We start from the raw sequence: 20,552 nt of genomic DNA, 5'->3' as shown, positions 1-20,552 counted from the left end.
TCAAATTTTCAAATGCATCAACATCACTAACCAAGAAAAAACCATTGCGAATGTTTAACTAGTAGCGGTTTTTTTTAACAGGAACAACATGTAATGGATTAGTCTTGTGCAAGGTAATACCAAAAGTTTCATCCATGTCGATCGTGTTTGGAAGCTTCCAGTCAAAGGAATAAAGAAGAGAAACAAGCATAAGTGATACCATCTTCACAGCCAAAGGCAATCCTGGACAAATTCTTCTTCCAGCGCCAAACGGTGTTAACTCATAGTCTCTTCCTTTCACATCAATTTTTTTCCCCAAAAACCTGTCTGGCTCGAACCGGGTTGGATTCTCCCACACGTTCGGATCTCGTCCTATTGCCCATACGTTCACCAAAACCTGAGCATCTTTGGGGACAAGGTATCCAAAGACCTCTACGTCCGTTTCCGCTTTCCGTGGGAGGAGAAGAGGAACAGCTGGGTGCAAACGCAAAGTTTCTTTCACAATCGCTTGTATATATGGAAATTCTGAGAAATCAGGCTCTTGAACGAACCCTTTTTGGCCTATCATACGTTGGATCTCGGACTGAGCTTTCACCATCGTTCTAGGGTTACTAAGTAACTCTGCCATAGCCCATTCTACGGTATTAGAGCTTGTGTCTGTGCCTGCCATAAACATATCCTGACATAGAATCAAATATGAGTGAGCTCGACATTTCATACATATATAAAAACAAATTATCCATTTCCAACTTAATGCATAGGTCTAAAATTGTCTTTATTTAATCATATCATCGTATTTTTTGACATATCCATCTATGGTTTGTTGAAATACTAAGATTAATGTTTTCTTTTTATTTCAGACATTGATTTCATTATCCTATAAAAGCCTTTGATTAAGTGCAACGATAGTAGGATTTACCAAGAGAAGGTGTTCAATATCATTATTGTCGAGTTCGGCTTCATCCCCTACGGTGAGATCAAGAAGCATATCCAAAAAATCTCTGCTGGAAGCATCTTTTGGATTATTCCGCAATAATTTTCCCGCAGTTTTAGTATCGATGAACCCTCGGAAAACCTTAAACAACCTCTCTGAACAGATTTTCATCTTCTTTCTATTACCTTGCAGATCAAGAAACCCAAGAAACGGGAAGAAGTTAGCAAGGTCTGGACACCCAGCAGCTTCCATGCCTCCAATAACTGAGTCATGAAATCCATTGGAAATTTCCGAGCCGTAGCCACAGAGATTAACCGAGAATATAATGTTCGATATGATATTGAGAGTTGTGATGAAAGAGGCACGAGAAATGTCAACAGCTTCTTCTCTCTCGCTGCTTTCATCCATGAAGCTCATTAGCTCTTGCACCTTTTTCATCCGCAGAGCTTTAGTTGCTTCAATACGTTGCGGTGAGAATAGGTGAGTCGCCGACAGCTTTCTCAACAGTCTTAAACAAAACATAACAATAATTGATTTTTGCTTTTGTTGCGTTTGATTTTTATGGTTGCATATTAATAAATTATCAACTAGACAGAAAATAATAACAAATTATTAGGTTAATTATTTTGCTAACAAGATTTCCGTTATAAACGTATTTGAAGATTGCAGTAAAAGTAAAGCAAAAAAAAAGCATTTTATTTTCCGTATGCTTTGCAAAAACAAACACAAATATACCACAACTAATTCTTTTTATACCACAACTAAAAATTATATCTTTAGTTTGCGTTTACAATTTAAGACTTGTTAATATAGTGTATTTTCTTAAATGTAAAAAAAAAGCCTAACTACTAAAAACCACATATACAACTATATGCATTTGATCGAAAAATCCAAATTTTAAGTAGCAAAACTCATAAAAAATAAACAAAACGCCACAGAAAAAGATCGATAGTAGATTGTACCTCCAACGTGCCGTTGACGGATGAATCCATGCAACGGAAACGTTTTGGTGATTAATGGACCGTATCGAGTTAGGAGAGCTACGGCCAGATAAGGTTTGATCGTGTGTTTTCAGAACCTCTCTTGCAGCTTCTGGTGAAGTTATGATCACAGTGTTTAAACGTCCAAACTTTAGATGCATGATTGGTCCATATGTTCTCGAGAGGTACGCAAATGAACGGTGTGGAAGTTTACTGACTTGGTGAATGTTCCCTATGATCGGTAACCGTGGAGGTCCAGGAGGCAGCATGGTGGATCGGGTAGAGCTCCGTCGGAATCTTATGGTGGTAAGAATAAAGAAACATGATAGGATAAAGCAAAATGACAAGAACAGGTTTTCTGAGACAATTTGCATATTTGTTTTCTGTGTTAATAGAATCCCAAACATTTGTCTAAATATATCATATTTCTAGTTTCTACTATTGGTAGTTTGACCAACGAAATTGGTACAGTAAAACTTTATAAATTAATAATATTGAGATTTTGATATTTTATTAATTTATAAAGTTATTAATTTACAAAAAGTTTCTTATTTATATTTTTCTGTTTTAAGATATATTTTTATAAAATAAGAAAAATATTTGATTTTAGGGAGATGTATTGAACCATGGATTTTTGATTCCTCTGTTATTCAAGGGATGATTTAGATTTTTTTTTTCAAATCCCCTGTTATTCAATATGTAGTTTGGGTAAAGTTATTTAATATCACTTGAAATTCTCTTTTATTCAATTAACACTTTATAAAAACTATATCAAATTCACTGTTATTCAAAGGTAAACAATTAATAAAAACAATATGTATATACATTAATTAACCTTTAAAAATTGACACTTGTATTATTTTATTATGTTATTTGGTGTATATAAAATATTTCTCACAAAATTTAAATTCAGTTTTAGATATAACTTTGTTAAATCTCATCAAAATATATATTAAGTGTTAAATATATAGATAATTCTATTATGAATGTAATATATATATATATATATATATTATTAATTTATAATTTTATTGGGACTTTATATTTACATAAGAATTTCTAAAATTTATTATTTTATTGATTTGTGTTATATTTTGAATGGACCAAGTTTTGAACTAGAGAAATTTATTAATTATGATATTTATTAATTTATCGAATATTAATTTATAGAATTTCCACAATATTAATTACACCAAAATTGGTGTTCTAGTGTCATATATTTTCCATCTTTTATCATTACACCAAAATAATAGTATATATTATTTAAACTAAGTAATAATGATACTAGTTGAACTATATTATTAAATTAAGCATAATAAAATATGAATTAAAATATTTGGAGTAAAACTGTTTAACACTATTTATATTATAGCAAATTTAGTGACATTGTGTTAATTTTGGTATTTTGTTAAAAACAAAATTACATCAAATTTGGTGTTTTAATGCTTGATTGGAATTGAACTTATTTATGTAAGTTTGACTTAATCTGCAAAGGTTTTCAACATAATTGCTTCGGAGAAATTACAATATGAAAAACATAGTTTGATGCTTAGATTAGTCATGAAGTTCCATTACCAAAATGAATATAAGTGGGGGTTATTGGTTCTAGTATTTTTGTGGATTTAGAAAAATGTTTTGGATTTGCAAATCATTGACAAATCCCTTGATTTCAAAATCAAACAAACATATTTCAAAATCAAAGATTAGATTTCAAAATCAAATTAAGTGGACTTTATAAATGAATGAAATGGATTTGCAACTAATTCATCATCTTCATACGCTATATATATTTTCTTCTTCTGTAAAGGATCTGAAACCGAAGCATCTCGTGGACTAACAATAGATTCAGTAACCTCCCTAGGTTTCAAGACGTTGCTATTGTTAAAAACGGCATCTACGTATACTCCTCGCGTCTCACAGTTTCTACCATTTTTTCTCAGGCAGAGCATGTATTCCAGAATTAGCAATCAATCTATCATCATCTCTAGAAACGGAGTTGGGCTTAGTAATCCAGAAAACAGTTTCTTCTATGTCAAGAGATTTATTGGTTGGAGTCTACTCAGATTTTGGATATGTTTGTCAAGGATGAGGACAGGAACATCAAGACTCAATCTGGATGAGGTTGTAGCCTAGGTGATGAGGTTGTAGCCTAGGTGATGTGGTTCAGTTTTGTCCTCGTGCAAGTGCAAATGTAGTAATCTGTTATTTTTATAAAATTTGAAGTTTAACCGATATAATACAAATCCAAGCAAAATAACAAGTTTTACCTCTGTATTTGTTTCTTTGTATTTTGATCCTAAAAATACTCACAAATCCATTGAAGTACAATTTCAAATCAAATACTTAAACAAATCCTTGTAATTGAATAACACTTGATTTCAAAATCTATTTTAAAATCACAAACCAATAACAATAGATTTGAATATGAATTTTAAAATCATAAAACCAATAACACTAGATTTGTTTTGAATTTGAAAATCCATTAAAATATGCAAACCAATAACACCCCCTAAATCTTGGATGCTTAGATGAGTTGTGAAGTTCCATTTCCAAAATGAATATAAATTCTTGGAAAAAAGTTTACTATGCATCATTATATACGAACATCTTCCGTCGCTGGAGTTCTAGGATACTGTCCGCCGTAGAAAATAATAACTAGTACTAAAATAGTTAATAACTACATCGTCAGAAAATTTGAAACGTTTTATTCGTTTTTAGTTTTTACCGACAAACTAACTAAAAAGTATGTTGGTCGGCTGGCTGGTCGCTGAAGTCTAAAATCCACAAGTGGTAGGTCCCGAATACTAGTGGGATGCGTCACGTGCACGCACTAAAAACTACTCCCTCCGTTTCAATTTATTTGTCGTTCTAGACTTCGGCACACATATTAATAAAACATTTAATTTTGTATATTTACTAGATAAAAACATCATTACCAATACAACTAACCAGATTTCAACCAATAGAAAAATAGAATAGATTAAAAAGTCAATAAATTTTGCATTGAAATAATAAAACGACACTTATTTTGAAACGAAAATTTTGCTCCAAAACGACATATAATTCGAAACGGAGGGAGTATAATTTTTTTTAAACTAAAACTCTAGAAGTGTAAAGTTATCAGAGTAAAAACAGTCGCTATGCTGATAAGTTTGTATTCAGAACGATTAAGAATTAAGAAGTGTTTTGCGCTTCTTTTATTGTAGCGGTCCCAGTAATTGCATTGACAAGACGAACTATATATATTCCTCGTCGTATATAACTTGTAACAAGTTCTTTTACAAAATATCAATGTTACACGTGACAAGTTTTGCTTGTTACAAGTTATGGATATAAATGTTTATTTTTCCTCGTAATGAATCTGTTATTATTTTCCCTCTGCAGGCTACTCTTTCGCTATCTGAAGTCCCCAAGGAGATTGTTGGTGAACCTCTAGATACGAACCGGTTATATGATGCTGTTAACGTTCTCATTTCGCTACATGTTGAATTTTTTTTTGGTGCTAGTTATAGTGTATTTGATCAGTCATAGGAGACTACATTCCGCAAAGAAAAACATTTTCCTAAGCAATTAGTTTCTGACTTCAGAATACAGATGGAGGCGTCGCAACATATGAGCTCACAAGGTCATACCTTTGGTTGGAGGTAATGCCTCTGTACCTAACATAGATCAGTAATATTCTGAAGCTTGATAACATATACTTTTTATTTGTATCTATGAGACTAAGTTGTCAAAAATTTGTCCTTAATGTTCCCCTCTGCTTGAGTTCTTCCATAGTGACAAGTTTTGCTTATATCTGTTGACAGCTAGTCAACCCTTCAGAAACCTTTGCGATATTGTTATAGACTATCCGTAAGACTCTAGCATCTTCCATTTAATGATACATTTTTATGTTTTGGAAATTTTCCTTTATGCGTTCGAATGGTACTGTACTTACGTGGAATGAACGTCAGCTGCTATCCAAGCTTTGGTAGCATTCCGAAAGCTTTATCCGGGTCATCGGAAGAAGGATGTAGATGAATGCATTGAGAAGGCCGTTAAGTTCATTGAATCAAGTCAAGCAACAGATGGCTCATGGTTTGTCGCTCTAGTCACGACAGAAACACTTTTTTTGTGCAGAGTCACATTTCTTGTTTTTGTGCTTATATTTATTGGTTTAAGTCTCGTAACCTGTGATAATAGGTATGGATCATGGGCATTTTGCTTCACGTATGGTGCATGGTTTGGAGTGAAAGGGCTAGAAGCTGTTGGAAAAACATTGAAAAACTCTCCAGCTGTTGCGAAAGCTTGTGAATTTCTGTTGACGTCGAAACAACTTCCTTCAGGGGGATGGGGAGAAAGCTATCTTTCATGTCAAGACAAGGTTAGTAACTACTTTGCATATATGTTCGTTCATATGTTCTACTGATGAATTGGCGTGTTTTCTTCTTCTTTTGAGTAGGTATATACAGGCATTAAAGGCGACAACTCTCATGTTGTGAATACATCATGGGCTTTGCTCGCACTCATTGGTGCTGGGCAGGTGAGTGATTTATTTTGAATACTTTAAACTTTGCATTCTTTTTTCTATGCCTTTACATTAATGTCTCTCTTTGTGTGTGTGTGTGTGTGTGTGTGTTTTCTTAATTAGGCTGAGGTAGATCAAGAACCACTACACAGGGCTGCAAGATACTTGATTTTAATGCTCAAATGGAGGAAGGCGATTTCCCACAACAGGTAACGAGATTGCAGCGTTAACTACTACTCTTGGGTGAATAATGGATGATTAATCTCTTGGTTTTGTTGTCTGTCAGGAAATAATGGGAGTATTCAACCGGAACTGCATGATAACATACGCTGCTTACAGGAACATCTTTCCGATATGGGCGTTGGGGGAGTACCGCAGTAAGGTGCTACTACTGCAACAAGGAGAATGAGAGTAGTAGTTATTTATCTAGGGGAAGAACTGTGTTAGCTTAAATGGTTTCTTTATCCAATGCTCGTATGTGTCTCTACTCTCGTGCTAAAATGAACCCAGTTATTGTGTAATTCGACTCAGGTAAAATGTCTTGTGAAAATACTCTACCTCAACCTAGAAGTAGAAACCTAAAAAAATGCTAACAACCCACCAAGAGGCCAAGACTGTTCTTACCAAAGATCATGTAATACTGTATAATAGTTTTTTTCCAAGGCCTTAGGAAAGTGAATCACTCCATAACAGTTCGACTAAGGAATCAAACAACATTATTTAACGCGGTTATATTATATGATTTTTTGAGGTAGAATAAGTTGATATTTGGTCTAGACATACGAGATTATTGGTACAGAGAATGCAGAATCAAATCATGAACGCAGTTTTCTGTTTTTAAGTTTACAGATGCTTTCACACGCAAACTATGAATATGAAACAGCACAAGAACCGAGAATAGTACTTTAAAAGTATTGAGAAGGTTCTTCTACTAATTATGAGCAGAAGGGAAGTTACGGAATGGATCTCCGAATGCAGCCACATTCCCCGGACGTGAGAACACTACCTGCAATGTTGTGGAAACGGATGATTCGATCAAGTATTTGTCTAGTGACACTGAGGAAAAAAAGCATGGTTACGTCGTTTATGTTCAAGGTTTTACCTGGTAGTCTTCAAGAGTAAGAGTCTTGAAACCAGCTGCACAATAGTCGAAATAATATTCCCACGTCCTTATGAACTTATCATCGAATCCAAGATCCATGATTTGTCTGTGTACAAATAACAATAATTTTTTTTTTTGCTGGGATACGAGTGCAAATGTCTATGCAAATGTAAAGATTCCAACCATAAAAATATATAGATTTTACTTTCGATTTTCCAAGAAGTTCTTCCTCCAGCATCTCAACGTTTGGTAGTAATGAATCCCAATGTTCTCAACATGCTCAATGCTGTATTTTCTTAGTTGTTAGATAGTTTAAGAAAATGCTTTTCATGCTAAACTCTGAAAAAGAAAAAAAAATATACTTTACCTCAACCTTGAAGAAGAAGCCATTGCAGAAATAACTCTGGCTAAAGAAGGAAGGCATCCACCAGGGAATATGTATTCTTTTATGAAATCTGAGTTTAGTCTGTATTCATTGTAACGCTCTTCCGGTATCGATATAAACTGTTATTATATAAGTAAACATTAAAAAGGATCAAAGGTTATATATGCAACCATGATATGGGATCCAATGGAACTGTGAGGGGAAGAAACAAGTGTTACCTGCAAGACAAAGATGCCGTCTTCTGCAAGCGCAGCTTCACAGTGACTGAAGAATGTATCCATAAACTCGTGGCCAACATGTTCTATCATCTCACTGAAACAACATTCCAAAACTGTTATGTCGTAGACTCATAAAACGGTTATACAATTATATACAATCAGGTAGAGAAGAAAAAAATGTATTACCAAGATATGATTCTGTCATATTTTTTAGCATCAGATAGTTGGCGATAATCGCAAAGCTTAAATGTAATCCGATCCTGGTGATTCAGATGTTACATCTTTGGTTATATAGCCTTGGTGGGATCATTGGTGGGGGATCATTGGAAAAAATCAATCAAGGGATGGTTCAACACAAACCTCAAGTCCAGCTTCTTTAACCTTTTTTTCTGCATATTTAAGCTGTTCGATAGATAGTGTAATGCCAGTGTATTTGCATCCAGTTTTTCTCACAACTTCTATGGCCAAAGTTCCCCATCCACATCCAATCTCTAGAACCTCATGATTCGTCTCTATTCTCGCCTAAAATGTGCAACTTTATTAAATTAAATATGAGAGAAAATCATGTTCTGAATCAAGAACATTAATATGTTATCATACCTTATCAATTAAAATAAATATTTTTCTCATCTGTGCAGTTTTCAGATCCTCATCGTCTGGCTATAAAAATGTAAAAATAGAGAAAGAATAAATTTATATTCATAGCAAATTAACAAAAGAATAAAAAAAGTGTTAGGAAATATCATTGTCACCTTGAATACCGCAGTAGAATAACTCATGGTATCATCCAAGAATAGAGAAAAAAGCTCATTGCTCTGTAAAAATATCCAATGACAAAGCTAATCAAGAACCCTCAACAAGAATAAGAAAAAATTCTTGAGATAGAAAGGATGCGAGCATAAGACAACTTACAAGGTCATAGTGACGTGAAATGTTCCTTCGAGCTTTAGTTAAAGTGTTCTTCCTAGAGAAATGCTTTAGGAAATGTGTTGCAGATGTTAGACCAGCAGTCATAAACATAGGTGTCCACCAACCTCTACATAATCCCAAAACATGAAATATGACAAGTGAAGCTTACAAAATCATCCCAAAGCTGAAAGTTTGAAACCTTAAATCTTGCTAAGAAAAGGTAAGTTTGAAAGCTTACCTTTTCTTAGCAAGATTTAAGTTCTTTGAGTTCAATTCTTTGTTAGCAATGAGAACCTGCAAGTTTGTAATCAAACAGATAGATATATGTCAGAAGTTTATTAGTCTCTGTTCTTAAAATAAGTGCATGTACATTTCCATACCATGATCAAATTGATAAGTCCTGAATCTTTATCGGCAAACGAGAAATCTCCATTTATATAAGCATCGGCAAGTCCTAAATCTGCATGTGTCATAACCTGTAGGAAAAATAATACTTAAGGTTTTGAAAGAAACTTTATTCATTGAGTTAAAGGCTCTTTCTGGTGTGATCCTACGTGCCAACCTTCCAGTAAAAATGAGGACTGTGAATCTTTATGACAGATTCTAAGTTACATCTCAAATCCTTTCCTTTGAAAGTGAACATTGTTCCTCCTTCTTCATATACTCTGTTAGGATCTATTACTAGTAAGTATACGTACGTTAAATATATGAAGCTATGCATTATAGAGAGAGGAGAGAACTCACACTACACAACCGGTTGATATGAAATGTCTCAAGAATCTAGTAAATAAAAACCGAGCCCCTTTTTCGGTTAGAGATGGAACCATATGTTTTGGCTTGCTCAGAGGAGGAACCATATCTTTCCCTAGCAGACTTTGTGCAGCCGTCATACCAGCCTGTTAACAAATTTTAAATTTACACAAAAAAACTATCAAGAGGAACAATGAATTGGATTATTTATAGAATGATCAATGCCTTTAGCCCATCTTCATGAAAACCATAGCCTGCAAAAAGGTAAAAAGGAACCAAATGAATATTTAGATGGATTTGGGTTTTGCTCATTCTATCATTTTTATTTCAAATATGGTGGGTCTAGCTAGAGATTGCTACTTGTCCATAAATGATTTGTTTGTAAATCACATGTTGGAAATACACTACTATAGTATTCAGTTAAATTAGACCTATGAACGTACCAAATTTATGCTTAGGTCTTGATGGAAAAGTTCCAAATTTCTAGTACTATTTTTTCATGAGATTTTCTAAGAAGAAGGGTAGAATGAGTAATTTTTTCTTAAATGAATTTGAGTAACAATAGAAAATCTAGGGGCTACCTTGATATGCACCACAGAACCATAGACCGCGCTTCCCTTGAATGTTGTTTAACTCTTGTGAAGCTTTCCAAGCAGAAACAGATGGCAGAGGACGACCAGTGGTCCACTTAAACAATGTCTTATTTGGGGTAACTTCAGGATTAAATGTGAGAAAGTATGGATCATGTTCCTCTCCAAGAGTCTGCAAAGAAAACACAGTTCCATTCCAATCTCGTCATATAATGGTAAAATTTATATTCAAAAGTGTCATCAATATACCTGAATTATATTGAGCCAATATGTAAGGCTTGCTTTATTTTCAGAACTTCTTAAGAAATTGCAAGCGCTCCAAGCAACACGATTCCGCGGCATCAGATCAGTGTCGCGGTGGAGATAAATATCACTACATGTCGATAACAATGACATATTGACAATTTAGTGAATCCCAATAATGCAACTTAAACAGATTAGAACATGTGAAATAGAATGTAAAGTGTATGTGCAAAGTAGAGTTTATATACACGGTATTAAGTCCTAATCCTTAGGGTATTGTATCTACCGATAATAACAATATTAGTTATCTGATATCTCTATGAGGTTTACCTGTAAGCGTATTGGAAAGCACCAAGAACCCTGGCTTCATCAGACGTGGCGTCTTCTCCGAGCAATCTCAGAGCGTCTGGTGCGTTCACAGCTAATATACACCTATCGAATACTTCCTGAGATCCATCTTCAGTTGTTACTAAGACGCAACCATCCTCAGAAGTTGTAACAGATTGTACATTGCAACTTGTTCGAATCTTACATCCTCGCTGCTCCAGTTCTGCCCTAACCTGTTCCACAAGTAATATAAGTAACGAAACCATACATGAGTGATTAGTGTAGAAATATATGCAATTGTAAATTTCTAATAGTTCAGAACCTTTGTGACAAAACTCTCCGAACCTCCTGCAATAGTAAGCCATTGTGGCCTGGGAAAGATCTAAGGAAGAAATGAAAAACGAAGTAAGAGAACACTCTTCTTTTGGTTAGACTTAAAAGTTTAAAAACACAATTTGACTGATAATATATTTATGAACCTTAAGTAAATGGTGGTTGCGGCAAAAAGACAGGACAGAGTAAGCTGAAAAGTTAAGAACACTGTCTGGTGGGCTTGTCCATATGGAACCACATGCTGGTACCTGTCCCAACAACATAAATTAAGCTTTCTTGTCTTCCAAGAAATTATGAAAAAAAAACATGCCAAAACTCACAAAGTAAGCCTGCTGAAACAAGGCAGAGTATCCATGAGACTTTAGAAACTCTCCCAAGGTTTCATTTTGATCAGCACTAGGGTTACGCTCCAGATCTTCGATATATTTTAGTACGTCATCTTCAAACTTCATAATTTCTGTAATCATTTGCCAGAAAAAAGGGTTGAGAATGTTTCTCTTCTGAGCAAACAAGCTTGAAAGTCCATTGCGGGTTCCCCATTCGCAGCCTCTGCCATTGTCGAGCCTCACTGAGAAAGACATGTCTGAAACCTCCATGTCTACTCCTAAGTTCTTAAAGAACTCCATCATGTTCGGATTCATAACCTAATCACATGCATATTCATGATTGTTATCCACTTGTGTTTCATTTTTTCCAAGTGCCGTTTAAATGTGTCTGCGTTTACATGGATAGGATGAGAAGAAAAAGAGTAAAAAGTTCTTAAATATATCATTTGTTCCGCTTTCATAATATACTGGAAAATGCTGTTTGCCGTTACAATATTGTGACTTCGTTTGAAAGACACCTAGAAACTCAGTATATCTGTACAAAATAGAACTAACCTTATTTTCAATAAATTTATTATATTCACTTTTTATTTTCATTATTCTTAATTATTTCATTAATTACTATTTTTAAATCGGGGTATTTATTATTAATACAAAACAAAATTAAACTATTTTAAGTGCATTATTAAATATTTTACATTTTTGCACATTTACACTACTTCATTAGTTGTTTTTATCATAATAATTTAACATTATTATTTGACGTGTTAACCATAGTAATTTTACATGTTTGAAGGATTTTTTTTACCCGTGACAAAAACTCAAATATGTTAATAAAACATTTTTATTTTTTAAATAATCTAGTTAAATATGAATATTCAGGTATATGTTAAGTTAGAATCGGGTCCTTCAGATAGGTTCCATTCTGGTCTGAACAAAAAAAATTGTGTTTAAAATCTATATTATTAAAAGAGAAGTACACATATAAAATAGAGTTATTCTTGGGTTCACCCCCTAGGGTGAACCTTTAGATTCACCAACCAATAGGATTCAAGTATTTTATATTTAATATCTTTTTAAAAAGTAAATAAAATATTGTTAAATTATATTATGTTTTCAAATAAATAACTAAAAATAAATAAAAATAGTTGTAGTTGCAAAATTTCTTTTTAATAAAAACTCTAAACCCAAAATACTAAACCCTAAACCCTAAATACTAAACCCTAAACCCTTGAAAACCCCTAAACCCTTGGATAAACACTAAACTGTTGGATGAATCATAGTTTTAAAATTAAAAAAAAACTTTTTTTTCAATTATTACTGTTTTTGTTTATTTTTAGCTATTTATTTTAAAAACATAATATAATTTAATAAGATTTTGTTTCTTTTTTTAAAAGAGTATTAAATAAGAAATACTTGAATCCTATTGGTTGGTGAACCTAAAGGTTCACCTAGGGGGTGAACCCAAGAATAAGTCTATAAAATATCCATTAGTTTTCAGTGTTATTTACACTTCCATGCCACTGACATTAACTAATACTTCCTATTTTAATGTTGTCTTTTTCACTTTGATTAATGTGTTTTCCAAAATTAAATTTGAATTAAATACACAATTAAATAATACTTCCTATTTTAATGCTTTGTCTTTTCCACTTACATTAATGTGTTTTCTAAAATTAAATTTGAATTAAATACACTTCATTAACTTTTCAATTAAATCAATGTCAAATTCAAAAAAATACATTTTTATTGGACAAACAATTCATCGAAATTATAATATCAATTCTTCATTGAACAAATATGAACGAAAAAATATTACCAAATTTAAACCGAAACTAGATAATATCCAAACGGATTTACCATTTTGGTATCTAGAGAACCATAACTAAACCTTATCCGAACGAAATATTTCAGATATTCGAATGTATTTAAATCATATTTATATACTTCAATATGTTAGCTATTTTTCGAGTTAATATCCAAGATATAAGCTATTTTAAGTTAATTTGAAATATAAAAAATAGTCAAAAGTAAACATCTAAAGTAGATAAACAATAATCAAAACTCCAAATATATATATATATATATATATATATATATATATATATATATTCTTCATCCAAATATTCAAGTTAAATTTATTTTAATTTTTAATTTAGGTACTTCAGCTTACATTACTCAAATTTACATGTTATATTTTTTAGACTTAAGGATATTTAAAGATATATAAATTTTGAAAATTTAAAAATAATTTAAACGGGTTATCAAACCGGCAAATATCTAAATCAAATAGGAACCAAAGTTTATAAATACCGGAATAGAGATAGAATCTTGAAACTCGAAAATATCAAACCCTGATAAATTTTAACCGGATTCGAGTGGATACCCAAATAACTATTCCTAGCTTAGTCAATATAAAACGATCAAATATTATAAATATACTATTTAGTATAAATAAATAAAAACTAAAACTGAAAATTAATACCCGTGCGATCGCACGGGTCAAGATCTAGTCTATATTATTAAAAGAGAAGTACACATATAAAATATCCCTTAGTTTTCAGTGTTATTTACACTTCCATGCCACTGACATTAACTAATACTTCCTATTTTAATGTTGTCTTTTTCACTTTGATTAATGTGTTTTCCAAAATTAAATTTGAATTAAATACACAATTAAATAATACTTCCTATTTTAATGCTTTGTCTTTTCCACTTACATTAATGTGTTTTCTAAAATTAAATTTGAATTAAATACACTTCATTAACTTTTCAATTAAATCAATGTCAAATTCAAAAAAATACATTTTTATTGGACAAACAATTCATCGAAATTATAATATCAATTCTTCATTGAACAAATCTGAACGAAAAAATTATTACCAAATTTAAACCGAAACTAGATAATATCCAAACGGATTTACCATTTTGGTATCTAGAGAACCATAACTAAACCTTATCCGAACAAAATATTTCAGATATTCGAATGTATTTAAATCATATTTATATACTTCAATATGTTAGCTATTTTCGAGTTAATATCCAAGATATAAGCTATTTTAAGTTGATTTGAAATATAAAAAATAGTCAAAAGTAAACATCTAAAGTAGATAAACAATAATCAAAACTCCAAATATATATATATATATATATTATTCTTCATCCAAATATTCAAGTTAATTATTTTAATTTTTAATTTAGGTACTTCAGCTTACATTACTCAAATTTACATGTTATATTTTTTAGACTTAAGGATATTTAAAGGTATATAAATTTTGAAAATTTTAAAATAATTTAAACGGGTTATCAAACCGGCAAATATCTAAATCAAATAGGAACCAAAGTTTATAAATACCGGAATAGAGATAGAATCTTTAAACTCGAAAATATCAAACCTGATAAATTTTAACCGGATTCGAGTGGATACCCAAATACCTATTCCTAGCTTAGTCAATATAAAACGATCAAATATTATAAATATACTATTTAGTATAAATAAATAAAAACTAAAACTGAAAATTAATACCCGTGCGGTCGCACGGGTCAAGATCTAGTTGTCATTAAAGCAATTTATGAAAAAAACTAACATCAGGATGCGCCGTGTGTCAAGTTTTAATACGAAATACAATATAGTAAACGCTGACACAACTATTAGTATTTGTAAACATCAAAACATTACTATAATGTCGTGTTATATATATTTATATGGTTTCATGTTTCATAAAGCATAGTATTTATAAAACTTCAACATTTTGGTCCATGTCCATGTTCCTTTTTGTATATCTGATATCTAAGATGATCTTGACCCGAATGCCGTAACCAAACTAGAGGGGAGGGGGAAGCCGCCCACTGCTACCTGAGCTTAACTAATCGATTTAGTTTGTCCATTTGTTATATTGGTTATTTATACTTTAGTATGCCTTTAGTTATTTCTTGTTCAAGTTTTAGGCCTATAATTCATTTGTCCTGAGAACAACCTCCGACAATACTTGTAAAGCAAAGTTTGAAATATACGCTCGCAGAAAACAAAAAAGTGCGTCAAAACCACGTGCCGTCAATTCTCTCTCAACCCTAACCTTCGCAACCCTTTTTTCCCTTTGCTATGATTGCTTCTCCGGCACCTTTTGGTGCTGTGAGAAGGTTTTGCCGACTCCGTCATATCCAAATCCATCTCCGGTGTTAAGGTTTGTTGGTAAGTGATTCTGTTTCGGATCGTCATTTTTGCAGGTGACGTCATTTGATTCGTCAAAGCTGAGAGGCAGTTGCGACGTGATGTCTCTAGCGACTGTGCCGCTGCTTCATCTTTCTCACCACCGAAGCATTCATCTCCACTCCCGACATCTGAATCTTCTTGTCGGACCGGAAAAAATGTCTCTTTTGGTCTTTACCTTCAAAGGCTATCTGGGTACGCGTCGCCTGAGCTAGAGGTTTCGGGACCTCGGACGGAAAGCGACATGGTTATCTCTGTCACTCTGTTTAGTCAAGATTAGGCGATTAGCTACTGAGTGATGCATTAAATTAGCTCATCTCCCCTCCTTTGTTGTTGGTGTTGACGTTGCTTGTTAGTTGGGATTGGAATTGCAGGTTTACATGAGCTGGGTTGTGGAGATTCTTCGTTTTCTTAGAGCTCTGGGTAACACTTTGCAATTGGAGGAGGTAGTAAGACTCTGGAGGTGGTGATGCTGCCTCTTTCTTTATACCGGTTTAGAGGGCGAGTGCGGTCGAGTTAGTTGAGCGTTAATAAACACCCGTAGTATGTGTTGTCCTGTCTATTGCTGGAATCCAAGTTTAGTTCTTTCCAAGCCCGGACCTAGAGGACAGTCCTTGAGCGGGATTGTTTTTGTCCCTCGGAGTAAAGCAACTTTTGCAGGCAGCCGTTGAATCCACTTCCCATTAGCATTGTGTTCTTTGTATTCTAGTTTCTCGGGTCTTTCCTTTCAAGCCCATCTCGGCTCTCAACCTTCTATCCGGCTACTACAAGTCTGTATCGAGACTTGTTGTCATGTTCGCCCCAAAGCAGAACGGTTTCAAGTTCGATTGACTTCTGCTTCCATGTTTTTTACCTTTTTTGCTTTGGAAGTAAGTTTTAGAGGTCTTATAGTTTGTTAATCACATCTTATAAACCTCAACAGTTCATTTCTGATATGATATTTACAATTTAGCAAAGCAAGAATACTTGTTAAGCAAAAAACATAGGCTGAACCTTTTTTGAAAATATTTTATTAAATCAATGAGTGTTGTTTGGTAGTAAGAAAAAAGCTAAAGGTAAGGCAAGGCGTAAACCTATTATTCATGTAATTTTCGAGTTATGTCAGGAACTAATACTGATGTTTGGTGAGAGGAATATTCGAGTTAATTCAATTAGGAAACTTGGAACCAGACGACTATTTTTTTTTGAGAATTAGTTGAGATTGGTCCAGATATTAAGTGAATTTGAAAGTTAGGTTTCAATAAGAAGAACACCAAAACGTGCTTATTACGTTAGTCACCAATAAAAGGTATTCAATTATGAACCAAAAAGTTGCTTATCGAACTTTGGCTCTGTGACCACTTAATTTGTTACGCTGCATGAATTTGGTAAACTTCGCTTTCCGTACTATACTCTGGGCCGGGTTTATTACTTGGTAATATTTTTATACGTTTTCTTCACTGGCAGTAGTTTAGTTCCCATGCTTAACGTATTAGTAATCTAGGCCCTAGATTCTAGGGAGTGATCGGTAAAAAAAATGGAGTAAATTAGAATAGAGTAAATGGGAGAAAAAGTATCGGAGTAAATAGGAGAAAAAGCGGTGAAGAAAACAAAATAATAAAACAAAAATAAAAATTAGTACCAGAGTAAATATCTCCCTCGTCAAGTATGATGGACACAAAAAATCTTACCTATTAAAGAGTAACCAGTGTAACTGAATAAAATGCAATTAATGTTGTTTCACCTGATTGGTAAACATAATAAAAAAGAGAGGAATATGTCTTTTATTACATATCTTAACTCAGTATTTTAACAATGCTTTAGGTGATGTTAGTCGATCATACTTCTCAAAAATCGAAATTCTTAATCAATGGAAGAACTGTCCCATAGACCTCCACTACTATATGTATCGATCTATTTTATCTAATTATTTTATGTATAGTTTTCAAGAAATAACTCCTATGTCAGGTATATATATTCAAAAGGAGAAGTTTTAAAGCAAAATGATATTGTATGTAGTATTGCTTAAAACCGCGGTTTTCATTTATAAAAACTAGAATGGTTATTTAATTTTGGGAAAATGTAATTTAAATCATCAATTTTCAATTTTGATTTAAATAAAACATAAAATTTTTGACAAACAAAAAAATACTCAATTATTGTGGAAAAGCCATTTTAATCATAATTTTTCGTTAAACATATCATTTTAGTCATATCGTTAGTTAACTGTAATAGTTGACTAACAATATGCTTAAAATATCTTTTAAAATTGATGATTTTTTGGCAAAAATATAAATACAAGTTTTTTTTACAAAAAATTGGAGGTTAAATTTTAGAATAAATTATTTTCGTAACTATAAAGTTTTATAAATAAAAATATTGAATAAAAAATATAATTTTTCAATTTATTACTACTGTTATAGTTATAAAAAATATACTTTCAATATTAAAATTTTAATATTTTGAAATTTTTTTGATATATTTGTGCCAAATAGATATTAACTTTAAAACCCATTTTAGTCATGATTAGTTAACTATTATTGTTAACTAATGATATGACTAAAATGATATAATCAACAAAGTCTATGATTAAAATGATTTTTCGACAAAAGTAAAATATTTTTTTGTTTATCAAAAAATTGAAAAGTTATATTTATTTCAATCAAATTTAAAAGTTAATGATTTAAATAATATTTTCCAGTTATTTAACTAACAATTTTAGAAAAAGAGAGAGGAAGTGCAACCGTACGTACAGGGCTAAAGACTATGAATCTAACGTCTAAATCAACGCTATCGAGACGCATCGTTTTAGCATGGCCTTCCAAAAGAAACTCCTTTTCGAACAACACCACCTCCTCCATTCCATCTTCTCTTGCAAGAACGTAGGCACTTCCTAATCCACAAACTCCACCTCCGATCACCGCCACTCTCATTTTTATTATTTTGTTTCCTTTTCAAAAGTTATTTTCTTCTGAGATTCTTGGACATACCCGACTATATAATGAATCAAGGAAAATCATGTAGACGAGAAAAATACCTTATTTTTGGCACAATGTGGATTTGATCTCAAGATCGGAGTTTTCGAAGCAACATTACATTCACTCAGACCCTGGTTATACTTATATGGTGGTTGATAACGTGGTTAGGCAGAAGCTTTTTTTTTTTTTTGAAAATTGGTTAGTTAGGCAAAAGCTACAGGCGTGTCCAGGGAGACAACTGACAACGTGATTCTCTTTCTAGCTTCAATGTCAGAAGCAGGGCCACATAATCCGGGATAATAATGCTTGATCTTTGCCACAAACCTAATGGTTTTTAACAAGCATTTTAAAATTTTGCATGGATATATGACAAGTCAGTATCGTGTAATCTCCAGATGATTCGTTCAATATTTAATTATTATTATTTTTGGTTTGTTCAAAACTAATTGGACTATTAAACAAGATAAATCTAATCTTTGATCAAAAAGAAAAGATTATGTATCTTACATTTGTCAACGTCATATGGTGATGTGTAATCTTTCAAATAGCCAATTATAACAAACATATTATTACAATCTATACTATTAAAGCAGAATCCCTCGTAGGATTCTGCCATTAATTTTGTTAGATATTTACAATAGCATGCCATTCTTATTTAATTTTAATATCAATATATTTATTTGAACTAATTAGAGGAATATTTTCCTTAGATTATTTTGGAAACTGTTGTTGCACCCTTTAATGTTGCCTAATTTTCGTAGCTATATGAGCCTATATTAACTTTCCATTTTGGAAACCAGCATTAGACGGACTATAATAACACTATTATTAACAAGATAGAAATAAGACTAATTCATCATACAAAATAGGCATTTTAAGATTCAGAACTTCATAAGTGTAGTGTATTAGACGGACTGATACCAACAAAAGTTATACAAATTATGTTATTTTTGTACTAGATTTTAGTATATAGTATTTTGTAGGATGATGGGACCATTCCAAAGATATACTTATTCTCTAGCTTGCATACGCACAAAATATACAATAACAAAACAATATATATACTAGACACAAGAATATTTTTTTTTAAATTATTAGAATTCTGCCATAGATTTTTCAAATTATTTACAATGACATTTCACTTATTAATGTAAGTTTTTCCTTATTTTTGCAGCATCTTTTTATTATTGAATTAATTGTGTAGTTCTTAAAAATAATTTTAGATAATATTCATATTCTAATGTAACCCGATTGTGCACATAAATATATTTCATACAATGTTTTGAATTATGGTTAAAGGATTTTTTTACATTTCAAAAAATAGACCTGAAAAATATATAAACGTGAAAATAAAATCTATTTTCTTAGGTTTAATAAATCTACCATAGGCCATAGCTTGGATACAATTTGAGGCAGCCAGATATGCTGATTTCTCTTTCATATTAAACGTTATAGTATATGGGTTTCGAGTTTGATTTAAATTTTATAAAAAGAAAGTAATTATTATTTTCACATATTATAAAATTTAGATATTAATCATCAAAAACATATAAAATAAATATTAAATAATGTTTTTTTGTAATTAACTATTAAATAATATTACAAAACACAATTATATAATTTAAGTACAATTTTATGTAATAAAATTAAATATTTAAAAAAGATAATTCCGCGCTTTTAAAGCGCGGATTAAAATCTAGTATAGTTTAAAGTAAAATACAGAATAAAATATTTCTCATTAATTGACTACAAGCAAGAGTGTTCAATCTGGTAAAACCAAAACAAATAAAATCTACCGAACC

The 20,552-nt window shown here is 32.0% G+C and overlaps 1 protein-coding gene, 1 long non-coding RNA gene and 1 pseudogene across 6 annotated transcripts; 1 reads left to right on the top strand and 2 right to left on the bottom strand.

Annotated features, from left to right (window-relative positions):
• Positions 1 to 53: 53 nt before the first annotated feature.
• On the bottom strand, positions 54 to 2,317 carry LOC108861970 (cytochrome P450 76C4-like; annotated as a pseudogene).
• Positions 2,318 to 5,812: 3,495 nt separating this feature from the next.
• On the top strand, positions 5,813 to 6,990 carry LOC108861975 (uncharacterized). The gene is made up of 5 exons (XR_001950949.2): positions 5,813 to 5,970; positions 6,076 to 6,256; positions 6,335 to 6,415; positions 6,524 to 6,609; positions 6,687 to 6,990. It is a non-coding gene; the product is annotated as an uncharacterized LOC108861975 (long non-coding RNA).
• Positions 6,991 to 7,273: 283 nt separating this feature from the next.
• LOC108861969 (uncharacterized) lies at positions 7,274 to 18,947 on the bottom strand. 5 transcript variants are annotated; one of them, XM_018635972.2, is made up of 23 exons: positions 18,810 to 18,947; positions 18,526 to 18,722; positions 11,578 to 11,901; positions 11,404 to 11,505; positions 11,247 to 11,306; positions 10,928 to 11,157; positions 10,604 to 10,727; positions 10,346 to 10,526; positions 9,990 to 10,018; positions 9,759 to 9,910; positions 9,577 to 9,679; positions 9,395 to 9,490; positions 9,253 to 9,308; positions 9,018 to 9,141; positions 8,858 to 8,920; positions 8,706 to 8,765; positions 8,466 to 8,627; positions 8,292 to 8,365; positions 8,106 to 8,199; positions 7,870 to 8,006; positions 7,708 to 7,788; positions 7,503 to 7,608; positions 7,274 to 7,406 (listed from the first exon to the last, which is right to left on the bottom strand). In XM_018635972.2, the coding sequence occupies exons 2-23, from the start codon at positions 18,703 to 18,705 to the stop codon at positions 7,332 to 7,334; spliced, it is 2,613 nt and encodes an 870-aa protein (XP_018491474.1). In that variant the 5' UTR covers positions 18,706 to 18,722; positions 18,810 to 18,947; the 3' UTR covers positions 7,274 to 7,331. The 5 variants fall into 5 exon arrangements, 4 of the variants coding, with proteins under 4 accessions (XP_018491474.1, XP_056867369.1, XP_056867370.1 ...); XR_008946547.1 differs by having other exon boundaries at positions 7,292 to 7,406; positions 7,503 to 7,633; positions 7,711 to 7,788; XM_057011389.1 differs by having other exon boundaries at positions 18,526 to 18,868.
• Positions 18,948 to 20,552: the final 1,605 nt, after the last annotated feature.

This window comes from Raphanus sativus, chromosome 5 (genome assembly GCF_000801105.2).
Source record: "Raphanus sativus cultivar WK10039 chromosome 5, ASM80110v3, whole genome shotgun sequence".
NCBI classification, from domain to species: domain Eukaryota; kingdom Viridiplantae; phylum Streptophyta; class Magnoliopsida; order Brassicales; family Brassicaceae; genus Raphanus; species Raphanus sativus.
The sequence above is the reverse complement of the archived record's forward strand: the minus strand, read 5'-3'. Positions and strand labels throughout refer to the sequence as shown.

Coding starts and splice junctions, on each gene's coding strand:
- LOC108861969 (XM_018635972.2), bottom strand. CDS start 18,705: ATGAGAGTGGCGGTGATCGGAGGTGGAGTTTGTGGATTAGGAAGTGCC. Junction 9,491..9,576: donor GTCCTCATTTTTACTGGAAG/GTTGGCACGTAG, acceptor TTTTTCCTACAG/GTTATGACACATGCAGATTT. Junction 8,366..8,465: donor TTAAAGAAGCTGGACTTGAG/GTTTGTGTTGAA, acceptor CTGAATCACCAG/GATCGGATTACATTTAAGCT.